This window comes from Harmonia axyridis, chromosome 2 (assembly GCF_914767665.1).
Source record: "Harmonia axyridis chromosome 2, icHarAxyr1.1, whole genome shotgun sequence".
In the NCBI taxonomy this organism is placed as follows: domain Eukaryota; kingdom Metazoa; phylum Arthropoda; class Insecta; order Coleoptera; family Coccinellidae; genus Harmonia; species Harmonia axyridis.
In genome coordinates, this window is record NC_059502.1 from 13,635,245 (window position 1) to 13,662,102 (window position 26,858).

The following is a 26,858-nucleotide window of genomic DNA, read 5'->3' on the forward strand; positions in this document are numbered from 1 at the left end:
CTGACTTTTTTTAATGGCTCTGATATGCGGAATTTTCTTTCTTTCCACTATTTGTGTTAAGTTGTTTTGATTTATTTTATTTCTGTGACACGTTATTTCCACCTTGTATATACCTTTTGGAAATGTGTTTTCTGTTGAGTCTTTGTATTCAATACATTCATGAAGACAGAGAACCCGGAGAGATAAACACAGAGAAACTCAGTTTCTTTGAGACTATTCCTTTCCACTAGTATATCTTGTAAATGTTCATCAGCTTCAGTAGTAGTAGTAGTAACATTGTATAATAAGTTATGAAAACTTTTCATTTCACGCCATTTTCCAATTTTCTCTTATAGCTTCAAAGCAGTTGAATTTATGAGGTTGCAGTTTTAACTAAATTAATTTTACAAAAAATCTTGCTTGAATTTGTTCCGGTCACAACGAATTTCAGACACCCGATACACACTCATCTTTGAAAATACGTAAAAAATTTCTTGTTCTATTCTTTAGTAGATCAAACTCAAAATCAAATTATAATATAAGATCAGTTTTTTTTTTAATTTCCAATACTCTGCTTGGAAGTTAAATGTGTAAAAGTATATTTCTAAAAAAAAACAATACAACTCAACTTCCATATTATATTAAGACAAATGGAAAGGAGTACAACCAAAAATGCACCATAGTTATGATTATTTATCAATGTATTCGCATATAAATGCAAGGACATACAATTAAAGAAATTTAATCTTCCAAAAAGAAATACTGTCCCGAACGTTTTTGTTCACAATCCTTCACTGATTCCAATTTATTGATTCTGGGTCGGAAATTGTTAGGATCCCTTCTGAAAGTGATGCCCAACAACTCCAAGAACTTATTCATTCCAGCTAAGAGAGTTTGTGGGGAATGGGCAGTGGTATCAACTGATGGCCTTCCTTCAAAGACAATTACTCTGTCTGCCAAATAGGTTGCCATAATGAAATCGTGCTCTACTACAAAGCCAGTTTTCTTAGCATGAAGTATGAATCTGGAAAGGAATGTTTAAATAAATTTATTTTTATAAATATTTACAATATCACAGATTGTAAAGATCCTTAAGTTTCATAATTTATTTCAAGTCTAAATTTTATTTGAATAAGGTAAGATCAATTGTAGGTAATTATTCAATTTTCTCTCACCTTTTTATAACTTTGGCGGCAACCAAACGCTGCTCTGAGTCCAAATAAGCACTAGGTTCGTCAATTAAATAAACATCAGCTGGTTTACCCAAACAAAGAGTCATTGCAACTCTTTGCAATTCTCCTCCTGATAAATTCTGAACTTCTTGGTCGATAATATCTTCAATTTTAAGAGGTTTCATCACATCAGTAATGAACTAAAAGAAGAAAGAAAGTTTTTGTTAACAGAAATATTGGTAAAAGACCTATAGTATTTCAATGTAAATTGTAAATATTATAGTTTTTTTTTGCAGCAAAAACTAGAAGCAAATGAAATATAAATGACCCTCAAGTTTACTTCGAACTAACCTAATCATAAGTTCACCCAATCCAATATGTTTCTCGTCGTGTAATTATTATAAAAGGTAAAAATTATTTGAGTTTTTAGAATTTTTGCATAATAACTACAGGACATTGAGGAGTACCTGCCAATACTGAAAAAAATTACATATTTAAATCAAGAAACTGACCTGTGGATGTACGTAAGCATCTCTGATTTTCTCATGAAGTAACTGCCTTACTAATCCCTGAGATTTAGGACTGATTTTTTGAGGCTTGTAGCTAATATGCAGCTGTGGCAAATCAGCTGAAAAAATAATTTACAAATTAAAAATTTCAACTAATAGTTAAAGAATATGTTAAATACATATTACAAAAATTACATTATAGATATTACATTAATTAGAACAAAATGAATTCAGTTTTTCTAGCATATTTTTTTTACATATGTTTCTCTTCATCCAGTAGAAAAATCAAGAATGTTGTACAAGGAATCATATAACAAAATCGGATAAAACTTGACTTGGCACAATGAAAATTTGATTTTTAATTGAGTAAAACGTTTGATCTTATCGACATGAAACTAAAGAGAAAGATAGACAAAAATAATAAAAACTAGCTTCATAATAAAGAAAAATATTCATCTTCAGAAAACATAAATATCCTTAACTTCTAACAAGCACTTCATCTTACACAATGTTCTATTAGCATCACAATAAATTTTAATTACCTGAGCCAGTATCTGGTTCAAGGTTACCAGCCAACATCCTGATGAAAGTTGTTTTGCCAGTACCATTTTCACCAAGCAAAACTAAAATTTCGGAATCTGAAAACTGACCCTTGAGGACCTCTAATTTAAAATTTCCCATGGTCTTCTTCATAGCAGGATATTCATAATGGTTCATACGTTTAACCTCTTCTTCATTTGCAGATTCAGCAACTTTAAATACCAATGATTCATCTCTGAATCTTAAGTTCTCAGTTGGTACAAAACCATCAAGGAAAATATTAATACCTATGAAATCAAAAATATGAATTACATCCAAGGTATACTCCCCATAGATTATACAAACCTTCCCTTACTGAAAAAGGCATAGTTACTACACCATATGCACCTGGCACTCCGTACAGACAACAAATGAAATCAGATAAGTAATCGAGGACACTCAAATCGTGCTCTACTACAATAATGAACCTAAAATATATACAAAAATATTATCCCCTCTTGGGCATTTCCATAAATTGACAACCTACTTATCAGGATGAATAAGGGACCTAATTGTTAAAGCAGCATTCAAACGTTGTTTGACATCCAAGTAAGAAGATGGTTCATCAAACATGAAAATATCCCCATTTTGGATGCACACCATTGCACATGCAAAACGTTGCAATTCCCCTCCAGATAATGCTGCTATTTCTCTCTCTTGGATGTGAGACAAATCTGGAATATCAAGGTGAAGAAATCCATTCTCAGAAAATAAAAACAAATCTCATACCCAACATTCGACAAATTTGTTCCTGATTATTCATTTCACTTTTTCGTGCTAATAATTGGCCAACAGTACCCTTAACAGCTTTTGGAATCTGATCTACATATTGTGGTTTAATCAGAGCTTTTAGATCATCTTCCAAAATTTTAGTGAAATAATTTTGGAGTTCACTACCCCTAAAATGACTCAGAATCTCTGTCCAGTCTGGAGGTTCCTACAATGCATTCTTCTATAATTTACTAATGAAATAAAATCAGAAGTGCCATACCATATACTTCCCAAGATTAGGTTTTTGTTTTCCAGCTAATATCTTCAAAGCAGTGGATTTGCCAATTCCATTGGTACCTACAAGTCCTAAAACTTCTCCAGGTCGAGGGATAGGTAATCTATGCAATTTGAATGAATTTTTGCCATATCGATGAGTTGTGTCTCGTTCCAAATTACTTGGAAGATTAATAATTGTAATAGCTTCAAATGGACATTTCTAAAATATTTCCATTATAATCAACATTTCACTCATTTATCACATCTTACTTTAACACATATACCGCAACCAATGCACAACTCTTCCGAAATTGACGCTATTTTACTATTAGGTAAAACTTCGATACATAATTTTCCCATTCGAACAACTGGACAAGATTTTTTACATTCCTGCCTACATCTTTTAGGCTTACACTTATCAGCATTGACGATAGCAATACGAGTAAGTTTGTCACTTTCTTCTTGATTTTTTCTTCTAGACATTTTTCTGTAAGCAATCCATATGTTAAATATTATTTCTTAGGTTGAAAAGTCGGTCATGTTGAAAAGTAAAACTAACCTATAAAGCTAAGATAATATGAACAGGATTAAATGATAATTGTTAAAATAAATATACAATTACGTTTTTTAGAATGTCCTCACAATTGAAGTAGGAATAAAAATTTCCAAAATTGAAATTAAATTTAATTACATCCAGCCGAGTCCTTTCTGACTGAACAGCCTGTTAAAGGAAAGGATTGAAGACACGCAAAGTTTTTCTCTCAATAAAATTCTATGATTCATAAATTGATCTACGAAAAAAAAGAATTTCTTCAATCTACCGATGATATACGTATTCTAATCTGGAAAATTAAAATGAAAAATAAATTCAATAACAGGCTATGAACTTCAAACAACAAGACCCCTTTCATAATAAATTTTTACATAGGCGCTGAAAAAAGTTTTCCAATTTGGATAGTAGTCCGATTAGTAATATGATCATAGAAAACATCAGTATCTGCGTTTAGTTCCTATAATTCATGCCTTTTTTTGGATTAAGGGAAGGCTGTTTCTGAAATTGAAGTTATTGATAGAAATTTAACTTGCATTAAAATGTCGAAGGTTGATTTGGAACTTAAAAAGGTGAAATAATAAAAAAATATTCAATTCCGCAAAAGTTATAACCTAATTTTTAGGCATTCACTGAACTTCAGGAGAAGCAAATTGAAACTAGTCAAAAGCTGAGATTGGCAGATATCCAAATAGAAAACTTAAAGAAGAATAAACAGCATGCTTTATTCACTGAAAGGTAATAGTCTTTCTTCTTCCCTACTTAATTGGATTATAATTTTATTAATCATTACAGTCAAATTTCTTCATTAGATGCAAATACCAAAACATATGAATCTGTAGGAAGGATGTTTGTCGCTACCCCAGTTGAAACTATAAAAAATAATTTGCAGAAAAAACAAAGTTTCGCTGAAGAAAAAATTAAAATTCTGGAAAATAATAAAGTTTACCTTGAAAATAGTTTGAAAGAGGCAACTAACAGTTTGAGAGAATTAGTAAATCAAAAGAAATGTTGAAATATTTATTTATAATATAAATTGAAAAATATATACATTTTTTTATTTTTCATTGGCAAATAGAAGTGTATCTGTAATATCAGGTTCAGGATGTTCATAACTTGATTTTTGTATAAGTTTAAATGTTCCAGTTCCAACAGGTGCTTCAGCTCCTACTATGATATTTTCTGAAACCCCATTTATAGGATCTATTTGTCCATAATAGGCAGCATCAAATAAGTGATCTGAGGTCTTCTCAAACTGAAAACAAAATTGAAAAAATTATTATGATATAGTAATACTTAATATACCTGAAGTATCGATTCATAAATTTAATGATAGCATTTTCTCCTTTTAACAACTCACCGAAGCCAAATTAAAAACAGATTCTTTCATTTTTGCTAGACCATGCCTTGTTACCCCTAAAACTTCACCTGTATGTGTCATTTGAGCAGCTAACAACATAATATGCCTATGATCAACGCTTATAGAATGATTCTCCATAACCATTTCTATTTCCTTCATTATTGTTTCCCTGTAATGAATTGGAAATTAATACATAAAATATTAAGTAGAAAATTTTTTTGCAATTGTTGAAAACAACATTAATATGAAAAATAAAGTTCTTATTACAGATATCTAATTTATATACTCATCGATTTGATACTCCAGATAAATAATAAAGTTTTTTGTTATTAAAAAACAAAAAATTTATATGAATTAAAATACCTTGCTGCTTCAATACCCAATACTTTATAAACTTCCATAACATTATTAGACGTAGTTTTTCGACCATCTACTCCATATGTAGCCAAGACTTCCCTCAAATTGTTACCTTCAACACATAAATTGTAAGTACCGTCATCCCCATTAGCAACTACAGCTCTGTTCACAGTTGGGTAACCCTAAAACAAATATATAAATATGCAAATATAAGAAAGATATCTTGCTCCAAAAAATTAACACACCCCAAGGATAATTATAATTTCGAATTTTAGTGCAAGATTGCATGAAGAAAAACCTACGAACAAAAAAAACTCCAAATCTCTATTTGGTCCAAGTTATCCGAAATTTCAATAAGTTATCCCACATCCTCCAAATTGAATGGTTAATTATAAATTCCAAGCATATTCTATTGAGGACTCTGCTACGAGATGGATAGTTCATAGCATTCACATCTCGTTCCCAAATTTCTGTCGAATTAATGCGAGTTCCTTTCAAGTTTTCACCCTATGCCTTACATAAATATTATGCTGACAAACCGTTGGTGCAAAGTCGAAATTCTCAAAAAACCATCCTGGCATGGTGGCACGTATTTTACCCTGCCTTTTTCAATTATTAAGGATGAAATATAGAAACAAAACCGATTCTTCTATAAATATTTGCATATAAGATTAAGACATTCCTTATTGAAAAAGAAAAAAATATGAAGAGATATTCATATGTACTTAAAGAACACAATTCGCAAGAATGCTTCGAAATATTCACCTTTGAATTCATTTACAAACAATTTTTTTATTCCCACATTAAATGGTCGTCTGTTCATTTCTTGGAGAAGTTCATATTCACAATGGTTAAATAAATTAATATATACTCACTTGAATCATAACTTGTGGCAAAGCAATGAGCAAGTCACTCATGTTAAAAAGTATGGATCTCTTCTTATTTCTATTGTCCAACTGAATTGAGATAATAGTTTGACTTTCAACTTTTACTTCATTCGACTTCAATTTCAACTTGGACATGCACAAGCTATACTTAACAGTATCTGCATTTATTTCAAGTTCATGCATTTTTTTGAAATCTAAATTGATAAATATCAATAAGCTTCTCCCTTTACCACCACATTCAACCATTTTGACTATAATCTCCTGCAATGTTGTTTTCTGAATACGATTTCTTACTGCTTTAGCAAGCTCAAAATCATTAGGATCTGTGAGGGCAGCACGAATAATTGGAGTGCTTATATTAGGAGTAGCATTCATAATTTCCTTCAGTCTGAAAAAAAATCGATTTAGATCTAAGTGAAAAAAGTCATGGAACATCAATAATGATAGTAATATAATAATGGAGTTTATTTCGGTGAATAAACGAATTACATCACTGAGGTATAATACATCATTACCTGTATGTGATATGAAAAACAATATAAATTCTTAATTAGTATCATGCAGAAATTAGTGGATGAAAAAAATAAAAACTCTCAAAAATAACCATGAAGGCAGAGTTAAAAAAAAAAGATAAATAATAACTAAAGAGAACAAAACTCAGAAAAACAGAAACAGGGCGAAAGTTTTTGCACTGATAAAATTTGTTTGAGTGTTCTTTATTATTTTATATTCACACTTGACATTCACTTTATGAGGTAAGAATGCGTGTCACAAATGTCATTTTAAGGTGTAGTTTGTCTCAATTCAATTTGAAATCATTCTTAATCGTGTTATTAAGTGTCTAAATCGGTTCTGAAGTTTCTGTCACAGTTGAGAGTAGGTATTTGCCATAATCCATGTTTGATTATTTGATTTGAATGTTTGATTATTGTTGACAATAATCAGAAATTTTAATAATATTTCAAAAATAACTAACATGTCTTGTCAACAAAAAAAAAGTTACAATTTAGAAATATTTTTAATAATTCAAAAATTGAATAAATCAGGTAGAATAGATAATATAAGTGAGTATTAAGATGATAAAAACGGTACCTAAAAATGTTTCAGGGCTTTTGGCACATATATTATCAATCATTTTCGAAAGAAACTTCCAATTTTTGGAAAATAATGTAAAAAAAAACATATTACTACATACCTGGGTACTCCCTGTGTAATATTCATACTAGCAACGCCAGCAAAATGGAATGTTTTCAAAGTCATCTGAGTACCTGGTTCTCCAATACTTTGAGCAGCGAGAGCACCAACAGATGTACCAGGTTCAATAATTGATTTCAAGTATTTCTGTCCACAAGTTTCAAGGAACGCGACTAGTTGGCTGCAGCTCAATCTTTCAATCTCTTTTGCCACCTTGAGATCCCCAAATTTTGTTTCAACCTTTTCAACTTTTCCTTCAATTTGCTTCATGAATTTCCTGTAGAAAAATATATTAATTTTTCAAATGCAAAATATACAGGGTGGCCATTTGAAAACGAAACAGACGAGATTACAGACGAAATAAAGTTTTTCGATAGAAATGCTCGGACAGGTCGATTTCTGTTTCGAGGGGGACAACTTAAGATGTAGGTTACGGACGCATAGCGCTTCAACCCTTGCTGCTACAACCCCACCCCCAATTTTTGAATAGGGAAGATGGGGTGAGTGATACCTCAATTTAAAGGTATTTTTATACTGATTTCAGCACAGTAATTGTTTTTTCATTTTATGCATTAGTTCTCGAAATATTCATGCGTTAGTTAGTTAGGAAGGAAGACACAGTCATGGTTGTTTTGAAGCTCAAAATGTCGATTTTTCACAAAACACTACAAGTGCCATGAAAACAACACTTCATTTTCAAATACTTAGTTAAGAATATTTCGAGAACTAATGCATAACATGAAAAAACAATTACTGTGCTGAAATCAGTATAAAAATACCTTTCAAATGAGGTATCACTCACCCCATCTTCCCTATTCAAAATTTGGGGGTGAGGGTTGTAGTAGCAAGGGTTGAAGCGCTATGCGTCCGTAACCTACATCTTAAGTTGTCCCCCTCGAAACAGAAATCGACCTGTCCGAGCATTTCTATCGAAAAACTTTATGTCGTCTGTAATCTTGTCTGTTTCGTTTTCAAATGGCCACCCTGTATATTACTCAACCTACTTCAAGTCGTCTTTGAAACCCTCACTACATTCGTTAAGTGCATCTGTAGCTAGGAATGCAGAAGTAGCCCTTTTAATTTCATCACTTGTAAGTGGTGCCTCCTCCCTGTATGGATATTTTGCTTTAATATGTGCCAATACTCGTTCGAAGTTGACTGGAACACCATTACCTATAAACATTAATTTTAGATTTTGGAGGTAATCAGGTATATTCATTAATGAAACAAATGCAGACTACTAGAATATAGAACAATAAAATTCAAGAAAATACCCAATATAACAAACCTAATCAAAATTTAAAGCTAATAAAAATATAAAACCCGCAGATTAAGTTTGCAAATAGCTTTACGAAAGTTTATAATGGAATTTCCAAAATGCATTTGTTGTACAATATAAAATAAAAGTTTTGAAGTAATAGATTTTACTACTCCATATTGCAAATATATTATTTGACCTGCATTATCACTACAAAGATAACTTAGAATGAAAACAATAAGTTCCTTGAATTGTTTTCCCATTTACCTTCCATATATGTCGGATCCAAGCCATCTCCACCATATCTTAATTGAACAATGTGCTTTTCAGCATTTCTCACAGTATTATCATAAGCGACCACCAAGTCTTCAAGCACCTAAAAAAAATTATATAACTGCAAGGAATAATATAATGATGATAGATTATTTTTATGTTTCAAACTATGGTTTATTATTCCCCCAATATAATAATTTGCATCTCAAATCATCAAAAAAAATCGAGAAATGCGAAAAAATAATAGAGCGCTGGTGAAAGAGTGCTTAGAGAAAGATTTGAGACTTAGTGGAAAAAAAACTGTATTGAGTGTATTCTAAAATGAAAACTAGAAAATACCTTAACTAATCTTCTTTGCATATAACCAGTCTCTGCAGTTTTAACAGCTGTATCTACAAGACCTTCACGTCCACCCATTGTATGGAAAAACATTTCTGTGGGAATCATACCAGAATAGAAACTATTTTCAACGAATCCCTTTGCTTCAGGTGACATATCTGAAAAATTACAAACACATAAAAAATATGAGAACTCACAATTTATTGACTATCAAAATCAATCAATTCAAACTCACCCAAATTTAAGAAATGGGGCAAGGAACGAAGGTCGAACCCGTCTGGCACTCTTTTACCATTAACTGCTTGCTGTGCTACACAAGATACCATCTGCGAAATGTTAATAACAGAACCTGGAAAATACAATAAACAAAATTAAGAGGAATTAAATCCATCAAAGGAATCACTTTGATGAGGAATATATTACTTTTGTTAGAAGAAAAACTTACCTTTCGATCCTGAAAGTGCCATGATAAGTGGAGCATTGCTTGGAGGCAGTTCTTCCACACAAACCTGTCCACAAGAGTCTCTTATTGAAGATAATTCATTGAGAAGCATACTCTCTAAAGACTCTTCAGAGGTGCATCCTGGTTGACATTGTAATTTACCTTCTTTCATATCTTTTATCATTTCATCACATTTCTTATATCTGAATTAGAGAAAGAATTTTTTTAGACTTATTTATGAAAAGTGAGGATAGAGTTTTTAGTCCTATTCATCAAAAGTAAGAAAAATAAATTGACCAAAGATTTGTACAATCTCAAGAATGTAATAAAAACAAATTGAAAATAAAAATAAAAAATCGGTGGTTTAATGATATATTATTTTCTTTACATGGTGAAAAACAAGAAATAGACCGCTAAATAACAAAAACTATATTTTGCATTTATCAGAACCATTAGAGACTCATTTTTCTCTTTTTGAAATTATATATGCCAAAAATACCTGATATGAATTTTTATCGAAATTTTAAAAAATTTAAACGCTATCAAATGAAAAAATCCTTAAAATCAAATTAAATGAGAATGAGTCATATAGAGACGATATTTGTTGTTTTCTGATAAAAAGTGCCATTTGAAATAATTGATTTCAATTCAGATGGTGTTTTTTTTAATGAAATGTAAATTGAAAATAGTTTGGCATGAATTGCTTTAGGCGACAACAACAGACAAAGCATGAATTCCAAACTAAGAAATACTGATTAAGTTGGTAAGCAGTTCATGTTAGTAATGGTGTTCAGAAGAGCGCATAAAAATATTATGAACAAAAAATATATAAAAAATTTCAAAATTAAATTAAAAATTCTACTCACCCACTGTTGAGAACAGATGTCCTCCTTTGATATAAATGGGTACTAGGTGTTACATCTTCAATACCAATAGAAAAACCAGTGTTCATTAAATAATATGATGCCAGTCGTGCTGAAATAAAAAGAATATGAAATTTGAAGATCATTATAAGAATCTGATCTGACAAGGCTAGGGACACTAGGGACAGTATCAACAATAACCATAATGAACTTGTACAAGCACTGCAAAATTCATAAGCCATAAGCCAAGACATTTTAGCAGCATTTGGGGTGGGATTTTCAACAATGATTTCATGCCTGTAAATGTTATCATTGAAAGGGCAGATTTTTAACTTACCTAATCGAGACATAGTTCTAATGGCATATTCTGCACCATAATCCTTCAATATAATATAAAATATATTTTTCTCCTTCCCTCCACTGCCTAAATTAGATTTGGTCAGTGTGCCGCAAAGAAGATCAGAGTTTCTTATCAAAACATAGGTATCTTTCTCACAAAATTCCTTTTTCTTTGTATCCCCTTTGCCTGGAGCAGCTAAATTTGCTTTCACAGGGTCTTCTTCGTTTGGTCGGAAAACAAGACTTATTATCTGTTTTCCAGACCACAAACACTTGGGCTGTAAACAAAAATAACAAATTATTATTAGAAAGGACAAATTTTCAAAAATAAAATAGTGTGCATATTAACAAAAAATATACTCTCGGTTAAATACCTTTATTATGCATGGAGGTGGCAATTTTACATCAGTGTCCATATCTTTACTAGCCAATAAGGAAGCAGCTAATTGTGTGGCAGTAAATTGATCAAAAAATGTGTCTTTTTTGCTTATTAAATAAGCTCCTGTTATGAAATCTTGAATTGCTGCTATGAGTAATTCACCATTTCTAGGTGTTACCAAATTATGTTTATTCTGAAATATTATTGTTATTAATATGTCTCAAAAAATAAAGCTGTAGATATATAAAAGTCGATTTTTAATTGAAGAAAGAAGTCCATACTCAAAGTGGAGTATTAGATATCGAAAGGGAACTAAGGTCATTAATCTTCTCCACAAACACAATGAAACTTTATTGAAAAAACTGTTACAGACAACTTTCGAACCCTGATGGGGTTGATCTTCAGTGAAGAACTGAAAGAAAATTTAAACTGTAAGAAATTGAGTCAAAAAAACTGTAGAAACAACGTGATCACTGAATCAGATTCTTTCGTTCGTCGATCTATAATAGTAATTTGTAAATTAATTATTATATTGTTCTTTCCTTCTCTCGTTTTTTTTATTCGGATATTCTTTTTCTTTGCATTCTGAGTATTGTTCAATTCAATGAGCACATTGTTTCTACAGTTTTTTTCTTTCATTTTTTTGTAGTTTAAATTTTCTTTCAGTCCTTCACTGAAGATGAACCCATCAGGATTCAAAACATGTCAGTAACAGTTTTTTCAATAAAGTTTCATCGTTTTCGTGGAGAAGACTTGTGACTCAAGTTCCTGTTGGCTTGATTGGTGTTGTTTTTCAAACAATCCTAAGGTTACATCTATAATTTGATTATAGCAAAGTAACATCAATGGATCTAAGCTTTTTCTAAATCGACAATATTTTCATTTTATGTCATATTTTCTGTTGAAATATACCAACCCCCAATAAAATATCAGCTTCTGCTTTAGCTTCTACTGTTTGAAGTAAATGCAAGTTCATTTCATCACCATCAAAATCAGCATTATAGGGATTACAGCAACACTCATTGAACCTGAAACCAATCTTTTTTTAAGGGGAAGTTCAATATTGATTACTGTGTTTACTAACCTCAAGGTCCTATTATCATGAATCTTCACTCTATGAGACATGATAGACAACCTGTGTAAACTTGGCTGTCTGTTGAATAGAACTACGTCATTATCATCCAGGTGCCTTTCTACCAAGTCTCCAACCTGCAATTCATACATTTCAATTCAATAGTTGGCCATAACAAAAATATGATGAAATGTGTAAAAGTAACGTAGGGAATCTAAATCAATGAGATACGAAAAAAATGAGCAGAACACTGATGTGAAATCACAAGCTTTTGCGCACTTGTTCAAATTCGTATTCAAGTATTTTTTCAAGAAAGGACCAGTCAGCAGCCTAATGGAAAAATTGTCACCGGTTAATTTTTCTGAATTTTTCGTATTTTGTAGAATATGACCTCCTAAACAAGAAAGTCTATGGGTCCAACTCAAACCTATCACCAGTTTTTGAGATACAAGGAATCGAAGTTGGAAAATGGCATTTAAAGTAACATTTTTTGTAGGAAAACATCTTGAATGAAACACTATTACACGACAAATATTGCTTATCCATAAGGTAATAATTTTAGACTGATATTCAAATAAAATTGTTGTTCGATACGGAGTGAGTCGAACATTATTCAAATGAATAGTATATTCTAAAACAAGTTGCAGAAAGGGCTCCTATTCCAACACGAATGCGAAATTCGAAAACGAGCGACGAAGGAGCGAGTTTTGGAACGCATGAGTGTTGGAATTGCCTTCTGCAACGAGTATTAGACAATATTTTCTCTATTTCAGTCAAGTTTCGTGAAATAATGTCGAAATTCAATGAAAAATTCAGATTATATATCCTAGTGATTTTTTTATTGTATCTTGGCAGTTGGTGTGACTGTTACGAAAATTGACAGATTACTTTGTCATAATACTTAGTTCGAGTACACTTTTATAACGTCAAATAGGTTTTGCTATGACCAGTTTTTGAGATTCATAGGGTAGATTCATGGTAGACCATTATTACAAAAGTTGTATACAATGAAAATTTCATAGAGAGTAACCAGAGTAACGTTGGCAGTTACTTTGTGTTATTTTGTCATTGTACAATGACATTAAATCAGTGCAGGTGTACTGATAACAAGGCCCAAACTCCTAAATTAGCTGAAACTAAATTAACAGATGGTTATCAGATCAGAAAAACTGGAGTATTTTTTCTGCATAAAAGCTAAATAGCCGAAATTTTTGATAGATCAATGAACATTAGATACAAAATTTCAGTGAAATCGGATGTACAGCTTCTGGGAAACGATACTCACAAAATTTTGCATGAACAGTCATTTTGCTATGTTAAAACTAATTTCTGAATTTCAATTCGATCACATATATATTTTTTCATTTATTAAAAAACCAAAAATTTTTATGAACACTCCAGAACCATCAAATAGAATAATATGCTCATCAACGAGATATTCCAACTCTAAAAATTTTCAAGGAAGGCTCATTCCATTGAAGACTATTCATAAGCAAGGAAACCTGAAAGATATTATTTTGGCCTAGAATTCTTCGCCAATGAATCGAAACCAAGCCCTTGATTGGGTTCTGTTGAAAATTAGGAAATTACAGGCATTTCGGCAAAACAATAGCCCATTGGAACAAGCGCGCAAAAATAAAGAACTAGAATCAAAGAAATTTTCAACTTACCCTCAATTCATGAGCTAATTTTTCCCTGTTGCCATACTTCAAAAATTTTTTCATGCCATTTTTTTGTTGAATATAATTTGCTCCAGGCCAGTTATCAGGACCTCTCATGACAAGTCGCCTCATTGCATTTATGTTATTAGGGAATACCATTTCAGGAAAGGTTAAAATTTTTGCGATATATTTGGGCACGCCAACTTGATCAATTTCCAAATTAGGATCCGGTGAAATTACGGTTCTTGCGGTAAAATCGACACGTTTACCTGAAAGATTTCCTCGAAATCTTCCCTGTTTACCCTTCAAACGCTGAACCAAGCCTCGGCCAGGTTTCTTTGACTAAAATCAATTGCTTTTTCAAGAATTTTGTACTTTTGAGTAGTTTGCATGACTACTTACCTGCATCATAGATAGAGGAACACCAGAAAGTTCACTATTGAAGAAGAGAGCTGATTGAAGTTGTAAAAAATCCCAACCTTCAAGAAACATATTAGAAGACGCACCAGATAATTTATGTTTTCGGATACATTCATTTATGAATATTATCTCTGACTGTTTCACTGATAAATCATCTTCATTTCTAAAAAAAAATTTGGATTCAATACAAAAATTATTCAACTTTCCTAAATGAAAGATAAGATATATCTTCAAAGCAACTATATTATAGTTATAACATTTAAATTCTAACTCTCCTAGATTTCCTATAACCTCGATATTTGAACTAGTTGTGTTTTGTCCTAAATTGTAAAAGTAAAGCATTTTTAGTTGTGAATGTTATTAAAGACCTCCGAAAATTTAGAAAATTAAATCAGTCAAAAGTACATTCAAAAGAATTATCTGGAAACTATAGCTCAAAGCTAATAAAATTTCCTACCTTAACCATGATAAAGGCTTCTTTATCCCACAGTATTCAACAATAGTAGGATTTTATTAAATGAGTGTTACGAATTATATTCGATCATTAATATATTTTCTTCGATATTATTGAAGAATTTCCTTATTTTGGGTCAGAAAAAGATCTCACTACCAATACAACTGGTAAAGAAAATAAATTAAATGTACTTACGTTCCTGCTTTCAATTCTGAGATCACAGATGGTCTAATTGCAAGTGGGGGGACCAACATACGTGTTAAAATCAAATCTTCTGGTTTACACCTGAAAATTTGTTTGATATATTAAATTGAATTTGATTTAAACTGATTCCTCATTTTACCTATCATAGTGCATTCCAAGTAACAATGTATCATCTACTGTAATTCTTTCAAATAAACCCTTGACATCAATAGGTGTTAAATTTTCAGTAAGTGATTCTACAATACAAGTCTGAAGATTTAGATTTGAAGTTGTACAACTCTTTATTTTTGCTGCAAAAGAAAAATAATTGAAGTTTCATTATACAATTGAAATATCCCATCAAACATTTAATGTTGAGAAATTTTCAACTGATCAAATTTGTTGAAACTAAATTGTCCATTGCAAAAGTACAATAATTACATATTGGTATAAATACCTATTTCTTGCGTAACATATTCTGTTTTCTCATTTCCTTTGCTTATTTCATGTATTATCTTCAAAACAGATCCAGTTGCACCTCCTTTCGATGAAGGAGCTTTTTTAACTGTACCATTTATCTGTGAACAGTGTGGACACTTCCTAACCTTTTTGCATAAGTCTCCTACTTTTTTACGGAACTTTTTCTTGTCCATATAACTCAAATTTGGATTTTTAAATCTAAAAATTAGAATATATTTGTTAGAGACCCTAAATTTTAACATTATCAAACTCATTCACAGATTGTATAATTAAATTAAAATCTAAAATTTATAGCATATTCTGATCATCTTCTATAGAAGACAGTACAATTCACATAAATCAAACAATACTAGTATCACACTGAACATTTGCAGAAGCCGGATTGTTTGACAGAATTGGAACATTCCTCTTTCTACTGTGGTACTCATTGGGAGATTGTAACTCGGCGCTAAATTTTTGCAGTATCGATGAGAAAGAGATGAATTCAGATTTTCTCTTACTCTTGTTCCTACCAAATCATTCTCTGGTCTGCATGCATTATGTTGTAATATTAGGTGTCCCAAATTCGTTGCCTAGCGAGAGGATCTCAGAACTCATTTGAGGTAGAAAAAAATGAATGGCACATTTTCGATTTTTGAAAGAGTTATTTTGGTGTTCTATAGCCTGCTCAACAATTGCAAACATCATCTACTATAATATTAAATATGGCAACGTCCATGGCTAAGAAGCCCGGAATTTTCCTTTCTGTCGAATGTAAGCATCAATCTATATGTGTAATTAATTTTTTTAATACAAACCTTTTTCCATATAACATTATATCATCATTTTTTAATAAGATTCTAGAACAATGTTTGCAAATACATCTCAAAATATGTAAAATATGGTTAAAATATCCAACATGAAAAACTGGGAGTTCCAAATTTATGAAACCAAAATGGCCTGAACATTCAGTTAATGTCTTTCCACATGTTCCACATTGTTCTACATTTGACAAGCTCCCCTGAAACAAAAATAAGCAATTATAATTTTGGGTTACTCAAAACAATTTCCTCATCTTCAAAGAATAATTTCTGGCAAATATATTTACCAATTTTCGATCCAAAACACCATAAGGAATCGGAGTTCTTGGTCCTTGATCATACATATTAGATTGGAAAATCTCAAGACGCGCTTGCCTTTCCATATCAGAAGGGCTCTCCACACAAAACTTGATAGCAGAACTAAAAAAATTTGAGTAAACCAACATTGTTTTTCAAATATTCAAGAAGGTAAGATGTAATAAAATGTTAGGAAGAATCTTGTACTTACATTGCTTTAGCAACATTTGTTTGTCTGAATTGGTCTTTCGTCATATTGACAAATTAATAACTTCGTTCTTCAAAAACTATTGTAGTTGAGTTTATTATTACACTTTAACATTGCCCTCCGATTTTGAAAATAATGAGGTTAGATCAGATAACCACAAAAAGGGAAATACGTAACAATTTCTTTTTCTACTATTTGGACCAAATAGGTATTTCTGAAAAACTTTGCTGAAGCAATGTTCAGTATGATTGTAAGCATCACCAATTGATAAATTCGAAAATAATGACTATGAAAAAATAAGTACTGATCAAATTTTGGTGGTAGTATAAACCGTTGAATTCAAAAGTAAGTTGAGATCTTAGAGTATATTCTATGTTCTATGGTTGCGCTACATGTAACCGAACTACCCAAAATGGGTAGAGTCAACTGATCTTCATGTAAATACAGAGCAATTTCCAATTATTATTATAAAAAATAGTTTTCACGTCTGTGTATTAACCCTTTGATGCGCAACTTTTTATTTTTTCCTGAAAAAATATATAAGCTCCAGAAATGCTTCCGGACATAGGGAAAAATATTTTAAAAAATCTAGATGTAAAGAAAGTATCTATTTTCTTTTTTTTTTGTGATACATACCTATATGCTACAATGCAGTTTGGGTGATCGCTTCTGTAGCCGTTCTAAGAAGTTGTCGGCACAACACTGAAGGTCGTTCGTTCGATACTGATTAGTGATTTAGTGCACATAAAAGTGTTTTCTATAGGCAATGTAGGCATACAGGATTGATGGGATCCAACTGAGCCGAGAAAAGATTCGATTGTTCTACTATAAGTCCAATGAGATATTCATCAAAAAAAAAATCGAAAAACTGGTAGGGTGTATGCAACAGGCAAACTTTTCCGAAAAGAGTTTCATTGCCTTTGAATGCAACTGATTCCTCTCTCTCTCTCTCAGTAACAAGTTGCCATCCATCCATTTCAGCTTTGGTAAGACATCTTGGATTATTTTTTGATCCTCCACAGATTTCTTTTTTTTCTGCTTCAGTGCTTTCTTCAGCCTTCTGGCGTTTTCGATTGGATCGCGCGGTACAATCAATTTTTAAGTTGTCTGAACAGTCCGTAGCTTGTCATGACGTTGATGGATTTTCAGGTTCTATAACTTCGGTGTAATCAGAATCAGATAGTTGAGGTGGATCCGGACTAAGTTGCATCTTAATCCGGACACAAATCATCCAAAGCAAAAATGGCCATTTTGTTGTATGTTGAAAAGCTCATCATTTTCTTCGAAAACATGGCAAAATATTTTCTAAAAAAAACTCTCATCAAAAAAACTCTTATCAATCTTCACTGAGCTCCGATAAATGATCAGCGAAGTATTCGAGTTCCTCCTGCGTCAGATTTTTTATTTCGTTGCGTTGCGTTGAAAAAATAAAGCAAAATGTAAAATCACAGACTAGTAATCTGTGGTAAAATCTTCCCATCGGAAATCTATTAGAAGGAAGAAAAGAAGAAGAACTATTTCTTTTCTAAGGGTCTATGGTAGACCCCTGTCAAAATAAGTTTTTTTTTTCAAAACAAACAGTTGTTGTAACCTAGTTTTATTAATTTAACTACAAAAATTCTGGAAACTTGTGTTTATATCCAAATTCATCATTCACTTTAATAAAAATGGTTATGGAATCTAAAACAACTAGTAAAACAAGCTGTTTAAAGGCTTTGTTGCTTCGTGCTTGGAGAGAAAGATGGTCAGATCTCCAATGGGGTATAAATATTAAAACAGTACTTCCTCGAGGAGTTAGTGGTGATGTATATAATTTGGCAGATTGTATACTGCAGCAGGCCCTTGTTGGAGCAGGTGCAAACCAATTAGTTCTAAGTTATCTTCGTCATTCTCTGAGTGCTCAGTTAGTATCTCATGCTGCTGTATTACAAAGATTGAGTAAATACAATCAATTCAGTAAAATATTCTGTGTATGCAGTTTATTAGAGTTCCTGGAAAAAATGATTCCTGGGGTAACTTGTTGCAGTAAATTAGAAGAAACTGAGCTTGCTACTGCCATTCTTTCTACAGCCTCTTGGTTGTTGAATATTATACATAACTGTAGAGGACCATCAGATTTGAATCAGAGAGCCACTATTTTGGCATCTTCTATCTTGAAAACTATTTTATGTAATGATTTTTACATTTCAATGATATGTTTAGCACGTTATAATGATACCGGTAAGTAAACGTTTCAACCAATGTCTCTTGAGACAACAATTTTATAAGCATTTTATGAAACAAACTGAATTTGGATTTCATAATTTGTCTTAATTTTGAGATGGGCTGGTTTGAAAAACATTTTCTTTTGTATTCAAAAATAACTTCAGTATTATTGCTAATGTGACGTAAAAAGCTTACACAAAACACAATGGGTTCTTCTTATTGGCATAAATGTCTAAAAGGTCTTGTAAAGACAAAATTTGTCATAATATAGGGTAAATGCACTGGTTCTCGACCAGTTAACAGAAACATCGATTTCGAGCACGATTTTTTCACACATAAACTTATCAAATTTTAATGTTGTTGGTGTTCATCGATTCTTTGGCGAGTTTTAAATGATTTGTCATCTAATTTTAAGCGTTCTTTCCGCATTTAACCTTTGAAATGTGAAAACTTATAGAAAATCTCAATAACCTCGGTTCTCGACCACGCCGCAGAGTTCTCGACCATTTTTGTGTTAGTTTTCGACCACTAATAATAGTGGCCGCTCCACTTAAAAATTTTATAAAAAACTTTAGAGCGAGATGAGTGATTAGTTCTTACTTTCGTACCGTACCATCGACATCACTACCTATCACTCAGATGGGTTTCAGATGAGGTAATCAAGTAAGAAACACTCGGAACGTAAAAAAAAATTATTTTGCAAAAGTTTCCACTTTCTATAAATATTTCAAAATAACAACTCATACAACATTATTTGGTTATTTTGCTCTTAATATCTATTTAGAAACTAATGAGTAAATAAAATATAAAACACCGACCACCAGTGGTCGAGAATTAAGTACAATCAAATTGGTTCTCGACCGCGAATAAATAAAGGGTAGAAATAAGTGTTTCAACGTTAATTCGGTGGTCGCAAACTAATATTCACAAAGTAGACATATAAATGAATCAAGGTATCGAAAAAAAACGAAAATGATCCAACAGAAATATATGAGTTGAAATGAACAATTATTGAAGTAACATATTGGTTCTCGACCACTTTGGTCGAGAAATAAAAGATACAAATTTTCCAATACCAGTTCGCGACCGCCGAATATTAAACAAAAAAATATACATTTATTTGCTTTTTGATTGAAATACACTCGAAAATATATCTTATAGTTGATATGGAACAAAATATACACACATAATTCATTTAAAATAAGAAATAATTACTATTTTCTGGTCATATATCACAAAGCACTTTTCTAAGAGAGGACGAGAAAGAACCCTTTTCTATGATAGACGATTATAAACTAATTTTTAGCGCGAAAACTCTGACCTATACCACTACTATGCAAACTATCTTGGAAGGGTAGAATGGTCGAGAACACGTACCGCGAAAATATTTTGCACTACATGATATATTTTTATTATTATTTCATCTCAAATCACGGAATGGTCGAGAACCAGTGCCGGTCGGCTAACCAGTGCATTTACCCTAAGCAAAAATTGTTTTGTAATTGTTACATAGTCTTGATATTATCTGTAGTTATGAAAATCTAATAAATTTTTCAGAATTATTTGCTGAAACTAGTCAAAAATGCTCAGAAGTATTGTCATTTCTACCAGAGTCTGATGAATGTTATCAATATGTAAAAAAACTTGAAAATATTGATGTTAGTATGCTATCAATGAAAATTCAAAGTGAAACGTGGCCTGGATGTCTCATACCCTATTGGTTAGAAGTGAAATTGGTTGGAAATCCAGCCACTTCAACATTAACCTTGGTTGAACAACTTAGGCTATTTCAAAAATTGAAAGGTTATAATGATGCAAGGTGAGGCAGGTTCATTATGTTTCATTTGAATTAGAAAGTTCATTTTAAGTCATTTAATTTTTCAGACTTTTCGGAGAGCTTATAAGAGGAAGCCTATTAGCACTCTATGATGTGAATGAGACTCCCCATGAAAGTCAATGGGGAGCATTTGCTTTTCTGAAAGTCCCCAATATTTTATCAGAATTAGCAAAAAAATCAGACAGTTGCAGCATTGTTGATTCCATAGAATTGCTTCTACAACATACCCCTCTTCTAGATGCAATGGATGCTAATAGTTCTTGTTCAAGCCTAGAATGTCTTTTGGGTGAACTTGCTAAAGTTAGATTATTAACTGATATACAAGTGAAACATCTTCTGGAAAAAAGAAAAATGCCTAAGCAGATAAAATTAGATAATGGAAATGGAACAGCTGGTATTCCAAAAGTAATAATTTGTGCTGAACCAACACTAAATGGAATACTGAAAACTTTATCTACAGACTATCATAAGGTAAATTATAACACTAGTATGATCATTTTGGGTTCAATAACATTATGTAATTGTATGATGTTAGATTAACTTCCCTTCATTTAAAGAGCGAATTGAAACTCTAAAAAGGCTAAGATGTTTATTACTTTCAAAAAATACATATATTCAAAATATTGAATAAAACCATAGCATTTTATCTTGAATAGCTCATAAATTGCTGTACAATCATGAATCATCTAACATCGAAAACTATCGGACATCTCAAAGGCAACATTTCCTCTGCAACAGGGTGTTTGATAGGTGGAATTCACTACCAGGCTGGATAGTGGGCGCCCCAAGTGTGAATACTTTTCAAAATCTGTTGGATGCACTTTAATGTCGTTTTAGCATTTTCTTTATTTTAGGGTATTGGTGTTATGTAAATTTTTCTGTATTTTTTCCTGAGAGTTATAGGCTTGTATGCCTCCTCTCTTATCCATTTTGTAATAATAATAATAATAATAATAATTTTCAGGATGCACTTCTGGGAATGTTACATCAAGTTTTAGCTGGTAAAAGTTTTGAGCTAATCTTGGCTGTAGCTACAGTTCAAGGCCAGTTGGGAACTTTGGTCAGCAGGCTTATACGTTTCAATGAGTGCTCAAAATCGGGAGGGGATAAAAACAAAGCTCAATTATTCGATATCAGTTTTTTGATGCTTGTTGCTATTGTTCAAAATTTCGGTGCCAATACAGTATTTGATGTCGATGGAAACACCCTAGTTGAACAATGGGTTAAATCTTGCATGGTCGAAAGAAATAAGCCCAAAGCTCCAGAACAGCTGTTGAGATTAGGAGATCCTGCTATGATAGAATCACTTTTGCAACAATTCAATGCGGGAGACACAGAGATGGAGGTCAACGTAAAATGGCAAGATGTTCTTTTCAATATTCCAGGTGTAATGCATGAAGTATTAGGTGAGTGAAATGTTCTTAGATAAGAAAAGCACTAACGTGAAGTCAAGACCTTTTGCGCATTTGTTCAAATGCGTATTCATGTAATTTTTTCACGAAATTTGGCATGTATATTTTTGCTTCAACATACTTAAATTTGAAGTCAAAACTTCAGAAGTTGTAGTAATCAGTTCCAGTTCCAATTTTCTTAAATCAATTTTTCTTTCTCTGAATTATATATTGCATATTCTGAATTTCAAATTCACTATTTTGAAAAACAACCAATTCTTAATTATAAATCAATTTGCTTTTACCAATTACATTTTACTCTTGCTGAATTGCAGTTGGAAAAGGTGTAGTTTGAGAGTTAACGTGTACGGACTGACAGAATCGATTTTGACCTCGAATAATTCATTGGTGAAACCCAATCATTTGATTGAGGTTAGCTCAAAACTCAAGAATTACAGGCATTTGGACAAAATGATAGGATGCTGTTTCTCTGGAACAAACGCGCAAAAATAATCATATTTTATTTTATATTTGTATTTTTCACAGTTGCTTGGGAGCAAGGAGCATTGGCAGCATCAGACGTGAAACGTATTCTCGATGCTTTAAGGGGGCGTATGTGTTGTTTGCCTCTTGCAGCAGCCGCATGGCTTTGTGCTTATATGCGAACTGCTCAACAAGACACGGTGCTGAAACCAATTAATATGGTTCAGCAATTGCTCACGCCTCCTACCACAGACGAAGAGAATTTGGGACATCGATGGCAGCTCACTTGTGAAATAATACGAAAAATGCAGGCAGACGTACAGTTACCTTTACAAGCGAAGAGCAGCCATCATCTTGTTTCGAGGCAGCCTGCAGTTCAACAGCTTCATCAATTGTGGACAAAAGTGAGTGAATTCTATTTTGACTGCTCTGAATGTGATAGTAATTTTTCGAAAATACTTGACAATATACATCTTGATACTTGCACATTGACTCAGTTGGTTTACCATGATATTGACACAATTTTGACAACTGAAAGAAGTTCAATATTTCTCATTCAATTGTTTTTTGTGTTTGATTGTCTCAATCTTTACTTGTCGGAAATTCATCTTGATGATTAAAAAGTAAAATAACTTATTTCCGCTTTATATATTTATTTCTCTAATTCTGTGGTTATTCCGTTCATTCTTCCACATCTTGTAGAACAAAATCGTGCGAGAATATATCAGAAACACACAGTTTTCATGGTAATATTTTATTATTCTATGTTGGTACTCCGAACTTTCCGCCACGGCTTTATCTGTCAATTCATCAATTTGCCTTAAAGAAATCAGTTCTGCCAACCAACATTTTTCAATGCAAAAATCACTAAAATATATTTATGGAAATATTTCATTAATTTCAATGAAAATGCAATGAATTAGAGAAAATAATGTATAATACTCGTACAGAAGGCTCATTCTACCACTCGTTCATTCCCAAAACTCGCCACTTCGTGGCTCGTTTTTGAATTTTGAACTCGTGGAAGAATATCAATGCCTTCTGCACTTGTATTATAAATAACTATTTCACAACAATTGTTTCGTCATGATAACATGACTTCGTCAGGTGGGCATGGTAACCATGCTGCATTACTTTTTAATCATCAATTGTTTTTTATTAGTTTCTATAGGGTTTTCCAGTTAGGTTTCATTGCTATATTGAAGTCTAAAGGTGTTAAAAATTTTCTTCTTCTTTTGTGTTCAATAAAATAGATGTTATATTCGTTATAGGCTATAACAAGAGGATGGTTGGATCATACATCAGCTAGAGCTGTCCATTGCCTATTGGAAACAGCAGGTTCTACTTGGTTGGTACCTTCTGTGGTGCACGAATTGTGTAAGCTCCGCTACAGAGACCAACTGGCAAAAGGGGTGGATTTGGCACTTGCAATATTCCACGTCGATATCGTCAGCTGTACATACGAGTTATTAGCCTATGTGCTACCACAGCTGATATATAATACTTTGCAAGCTGATTTGCTGAAGGAACCTCAGATGCCATCATTGGCTCGTTTGACAAGCTATTGCATTTATACTGCATATGATGCATTATCTGGGGTAAGTTCAAATGATAACACATAAATAGTTTATCTGTACAATACTGATGAAAATTAATTTCTTATGGAAATAATGATAATGATAATTCCAAGAACTGGCACTCAGCAGTTAAAATAGTTATTTATAATACAAGTGCACAAGGCATTGGTATTCTTCCACGAGTTCAAAATTCAAAAACGAGCCACGAAGTGGCGAGTTTTGGAATGAACGAGTGGTAGAATGAGCCTTCTGTACGAGTATTATACATTATTTTCTCTAATTCATTGCATTTTCATTGAAATTAATGAAATATTTCCATAAATATAATTTAGTGATTTTTGCATTGAAAAATGTTGGAAAAATGTTGGTTGGCAGAACTGATTTCTTTAAGGTAAATTGATGAATTGACAGATGAAGCCGTGGCGGAAAGTTCGGAGTACCAACATAGAATAATAAAATATAACCATGAAAACTGTGCGTTTCTGATATATTCTCGCACGATTTTGTTCTACAAGATGTGGAAGAATGAACGGAATAACCACAGAATTGGAGAAATATCATTTCAATATTTAACTAAAATATCCAATTAATAATTTAATATTTAACTAATTGATTATTTCATTGATTTCAGATGTGTGATGAACCCTCTGCGAAAAAAATGTGCCTGGAAGGATCACAAGAAATAACAACAGAACATCTTATGAATAAGTTCCGCCAACTCTTTATAATGTTTGATGGTGGCATTCAAGAGGGTCTGATAACTCAGCAAACATATTTTGCATTCCACTTGATTCAATCTCTAGTTGAAGTTAGCAGTCCATCCTCCAGTGCTATTTTGTCTGCAATTCCTCATGCTCTAATATCAGATTTGCTTAGAACCTTACCTGAAGAATTTAGTTATTCGTTATTGTTGAATCTCCATGATGTGAGGACTCCCGGTGGTAAAATTAATATGGCTAGAGACTTATGTATCTTGAGGAATCATTATTTGAAAAGTATTCCATCCACTAATACTTTCTAAGATATTAAGTGCTAGTTTTTAGAGACTTACATTGAAGGGAATCGACAGTAATGTGTAATTATTATAATTTGTATATATAGACATGAAGTTGAACAAAAATAAATTAATTATCTGAAAAATTTGTTTTGAGTAATATTAAAAATTTTCTTGAACTTATTCCAGGTCAATCACTACACTGCTTTCATTATTTGAAGGTAAATATAGAGTAGGGTCCGTATATCACCTTGGTTACTATGGTTAGTAAGTTGGTGGTCCGATAAGTCAAATTCCTCAAAAACCGGTGACTAATTCCTCAAACTTATCTGTCACCAGAGCAACCGTACTTTTATTACGGTTAGGTTTGGTAACCACGCCCACTCCTGTTGGCAGTTGTCATTTTAATTTTCAGATTATTGTTCATGAATATTTTCCATGATATATGACACTCAAAAACATTATGATTTTAATTATGAAACAAATACCCTTCAGAGCCATTAAAAAAACTAATAGTTATTTACGAATTGAAAGAGATCAACCATTTATAACCTCCAAAATTCCGTCAATGAAAAATTTAATTAACCATTGATGAGTGTCAAGCGGTCCGTAAATACGAAGCAGGTTACCTGAAACATTGAAAACCACTAGTAACCGCTCTAAAATTCTCGGCGATATACGGACCATACCCATAGTATTGGCAAGATAAGTTTAGTTTCATACCGGTGTTTTCTCAAAATATGACTAGGTTTGGACAAAAAATAATATAATAGCTACGTACAAGTGCAATTTGAGTTTCCATAAAATCAAATTTACCTAGTATGCGAGGTAGGTTGCAATGCATTCCGATAGCTTATTGCTCTGGTCCAAGTTTCATAAAGTTGAATTTAACATTGTTGTTAAAAAAAATTTTCACCATGTGTACCATGTGATTTTGAAAATATTCATTTTCAGTAGCATTTATTCTTGTTAGCAGTGCCTGAACGTCATAAAACGTTTTCCAGCATTGTTGGCACTGAATTTTTTTCTAGTTGTACCATAAAATTAACAATGGATTGATAAAATATCCTCACTCTTTGTTAATTGAAACTCTGGAACTTGCATCCATACCTAATGTATTATTTGAGTTAGAAAATTAATACTGAAACATCGGTAACGCTGTGAATTGATGCCACAGCATTGCTAACAGTAGGGCGAACAAATACGCCCTGAACTATGAACACTTCAAGCACGAACTTCTATCAGTACTAAAATCTCAAATTTTACTTCATTTCATATTGAAGTTAATATGACTATAAAGACTATAAAAGCACTTTTCAGAACTTAATG

The 26,858-nt window shown here is 32.2% G+C and overlaps 4 protein-coding genes across 5 annotated transcripts; 2 read left to right on the plus strand and 2 right to left on the minus strand.

Annotated features, from left to right (window-relative positions):
* Positions 1–603: 603 nt before the first annotated feature.
* On the minus strand, positions 604–4,004 carry LOC123674021 (protein Pixie). Of its 2 annotated transcripts, XM_045608823.1 has the most exons (11): positions 3,849–3,954; positions 3,786–3,793; positions 3,497–3,713; positions 3,231–3,446; positions 2,969–3,176; positions 2,727–2,913; positions 2,546–2,667; positions 2,203–2,487; positions 1,664–1,779; positions 1,155–1,351; positions 604–1,003 (listed from the first exon to the last, which is right to left on the minus strand). In XM_045608823.1, the coding sequence occupies exons 3-11, from the start codon at positions 3,707–3,709 to the stop codon at positions 721–723; spliced, it is 1,827 nt and encodes a 608-aa protein (XP_045464779.1). In that variant the 5' UTR covers positions 3,710–3,713; positions 3,786–3,793; positions 3,849–3,954; the 3' UTR covers positions 604–720. The 2 variants fall into 2 exon arrangements, with proteins under 2 accessions (XP_045464779.1, XP_045464778.1); XM_045608822.1 differs by lacking the exon at positions 3,786–3,793 and having other exon boundaries at positions 3,849–4,004.
* Positions 4,005–4,189: 185 nt separating this feature from the next.
* Positions 4,190–4,822, plus strand: LOC123674022 (prefoldin subunit 1). The gene is made up of 3 exons (XM_045608825.1): positions 4,190–4,348; positions 4,402–4,514; positions 4,572–4,822. The coding sequence occupies exons 1-3, from the start codon at positions 4,319–4,321 to the stop codon at positions 4,789–4,791; spliced, it is 363 nt and encodes a 120-aa protein (XP_045464781.1). The 5' UTR covers positions 4,190–4,318; the 3' UTR covers positions 4,792–4,822.
* Positions 4,783–17,201, minus strand: LOC123674019 (DNA-directed RNA polymerase III subunit RPC1). The gene is made up of 23 exons (XM_045608820.1): positions 17,046–17,201; positions 16,825–16,957; positions 16,535–16,737; positions 15,715–15,935; positions 15,418–15,568; positions 15,270–15,359; positions 14,603–14,783; positions 14,210–14,542; positions 12,552–12,676; positions 12,384–12,495; positions 11,463–11,660; positions 11,087–11,366; positions 10,753–10,861; positions 9,890–10,089; positions 9,680–9,793; positions 9,445–9,602; positions 9,100–9,208; positions 8,579–8,747; positions 7,576–7,851; positions 6,369–6,768; positions 5,500–5,675; positions 5,137–5,305; positions 4,783–5,031 (listed from the first exon to the last, which is right to left on the minus strand). Exons 1-23 carry the CDS (start codon positions 17,087–17,089, stop codon positions 4,834–4,836), a joined length of 4,149 nt encoding a protein of 1,382 aa, XP_045464776.1. The 5' UTR covers positions 17,090–17,201; the 3' UTR covers positions 4,783–4,833.
* A 1,389-nt stretch (positions 17,202–18,590) lies between these two features.
* On the plus strand, positions 18,591–25,639 carry LOC123674020 (mediator of RNA polymerase II transcription subunit 24). Its single transcript, XM_045608821.1, has 7 exons — positions 18,591–19,262; positions 20,805–21,066; positions 21,132–21,555; positions 22,049–22,490; positions 23,022–23,362; positions 24,230–24,556; positions 25,167–25,639. The coding sequence occupies exons 1-7, from the start codon at positions 18,710–18,712 to the stop codon at positions 25,554–25,556; spliced, it is 2,739 nt and encodes a 912-aa protein (XP_045464777.1). The 5' UTR covers positions 18,591–18,709; the 3' UTR covers positions 25,557–25,639.
* The last annotated feature ends 1,219 nt before the right edge of the window (positions 25,640–26,858 follow it).

What these genes read in the sequence shown, in the direction of transcription:
- LOC123674020 (XM_045608821.1), top strand. Translation starts at nt 18,710, where the DNA reads ATGGTTATGGAATCTAAAACAACTAGTAAAACAAGCTGTTTAAAGGCT. An exon ending in AAAGGTTATAATGATGCAAG is followed by an intron (nt 21,067 to 21,131) that starts GTGAGGCAGGTT and finishes TTAATTTTTCAG; the next exon opens with ACTTTTCGGAGAGCTTATAA. An exon ending in CATATGATGCATTATCTGGG is followed by an intron (nt 24,557 to 25,166) that starts GTAAGTTCAAAT and finishes CATTGATTTCAG; the next exon opens with ATGTGTGATGAACCCTCTGC.
- LOC123674021 (XM_045608822.1), bottom strand. Translation starts at nt 3,709, where the DNA reads ATGTCTAGAAGAAAAAATCAAGAAGAAAGTGACAAACTTACTCGTATT. An exon ending in GTTGCGGTATATGTGTTAAA is followed by an intron (nt 3,447 to 3,496) that starts GTAAGATGTGAT and finishes GAAATATTTTAG; the next exon opens with AAATGTCCATTTGAAGCTAT. An exon ending in ACAAATTTGTCGAATGTTGG is followed by an intron (nt 2,914 to 2,968) that starts GTATGAGATTTG and finishes TTGATATTCCAG; the next exon opens with ATTTGTCTCACATCCAAGAG.
- LOC123674022 (XM_045608825.1), top strand. Translation starts at nt 4,319, where the DNA reads ATGTCGAAGGTTGATTTGGAACTTAAAAAG. An exon ending in TTGATTTGGAACTTAAAAAG is followed by an intron (nt 4,349 to 4,401) that starts GTGAAATAATAA and finishes CCTAATTTTTAG; the next exon opens with GCATTCACTGAACTTCAGGA. An exon ending in CATGCTTTATTCACTGAAAG is followed by an intron (nt 4,515 to 4,571) that starts GTAATAGTCTTT and finishes TAATCATTACAG; the next exon opens with TCAAATTTCTTCATTAGATG.
- LOC123674019 (XM_045608820.1), bottom strand. Translation starts at nt 17,089, where the DNA reads ATGACGAAAGACCAATTCAGACAAACAAATGTTGCTAAAGCAAT. An exon ending in TTCCTCTATCTATGATGCAG is followed by an intron (nt 14,543 to 14,602) that starts GTAAGTAGTCAT and finishes AATTGATTTTAG; the next exon opens with TCAAAGAAACCTGGCCGAGG. An exon ending in TGCAAAGAAGATTAGTTAAG is followed by an intron (nt 9,209 to 9,444) that starts GTATTTTCTAGT and finishes AATTTTTTTTAG; the next exon opens with GTGCTTGAAGACTTGGTGGT.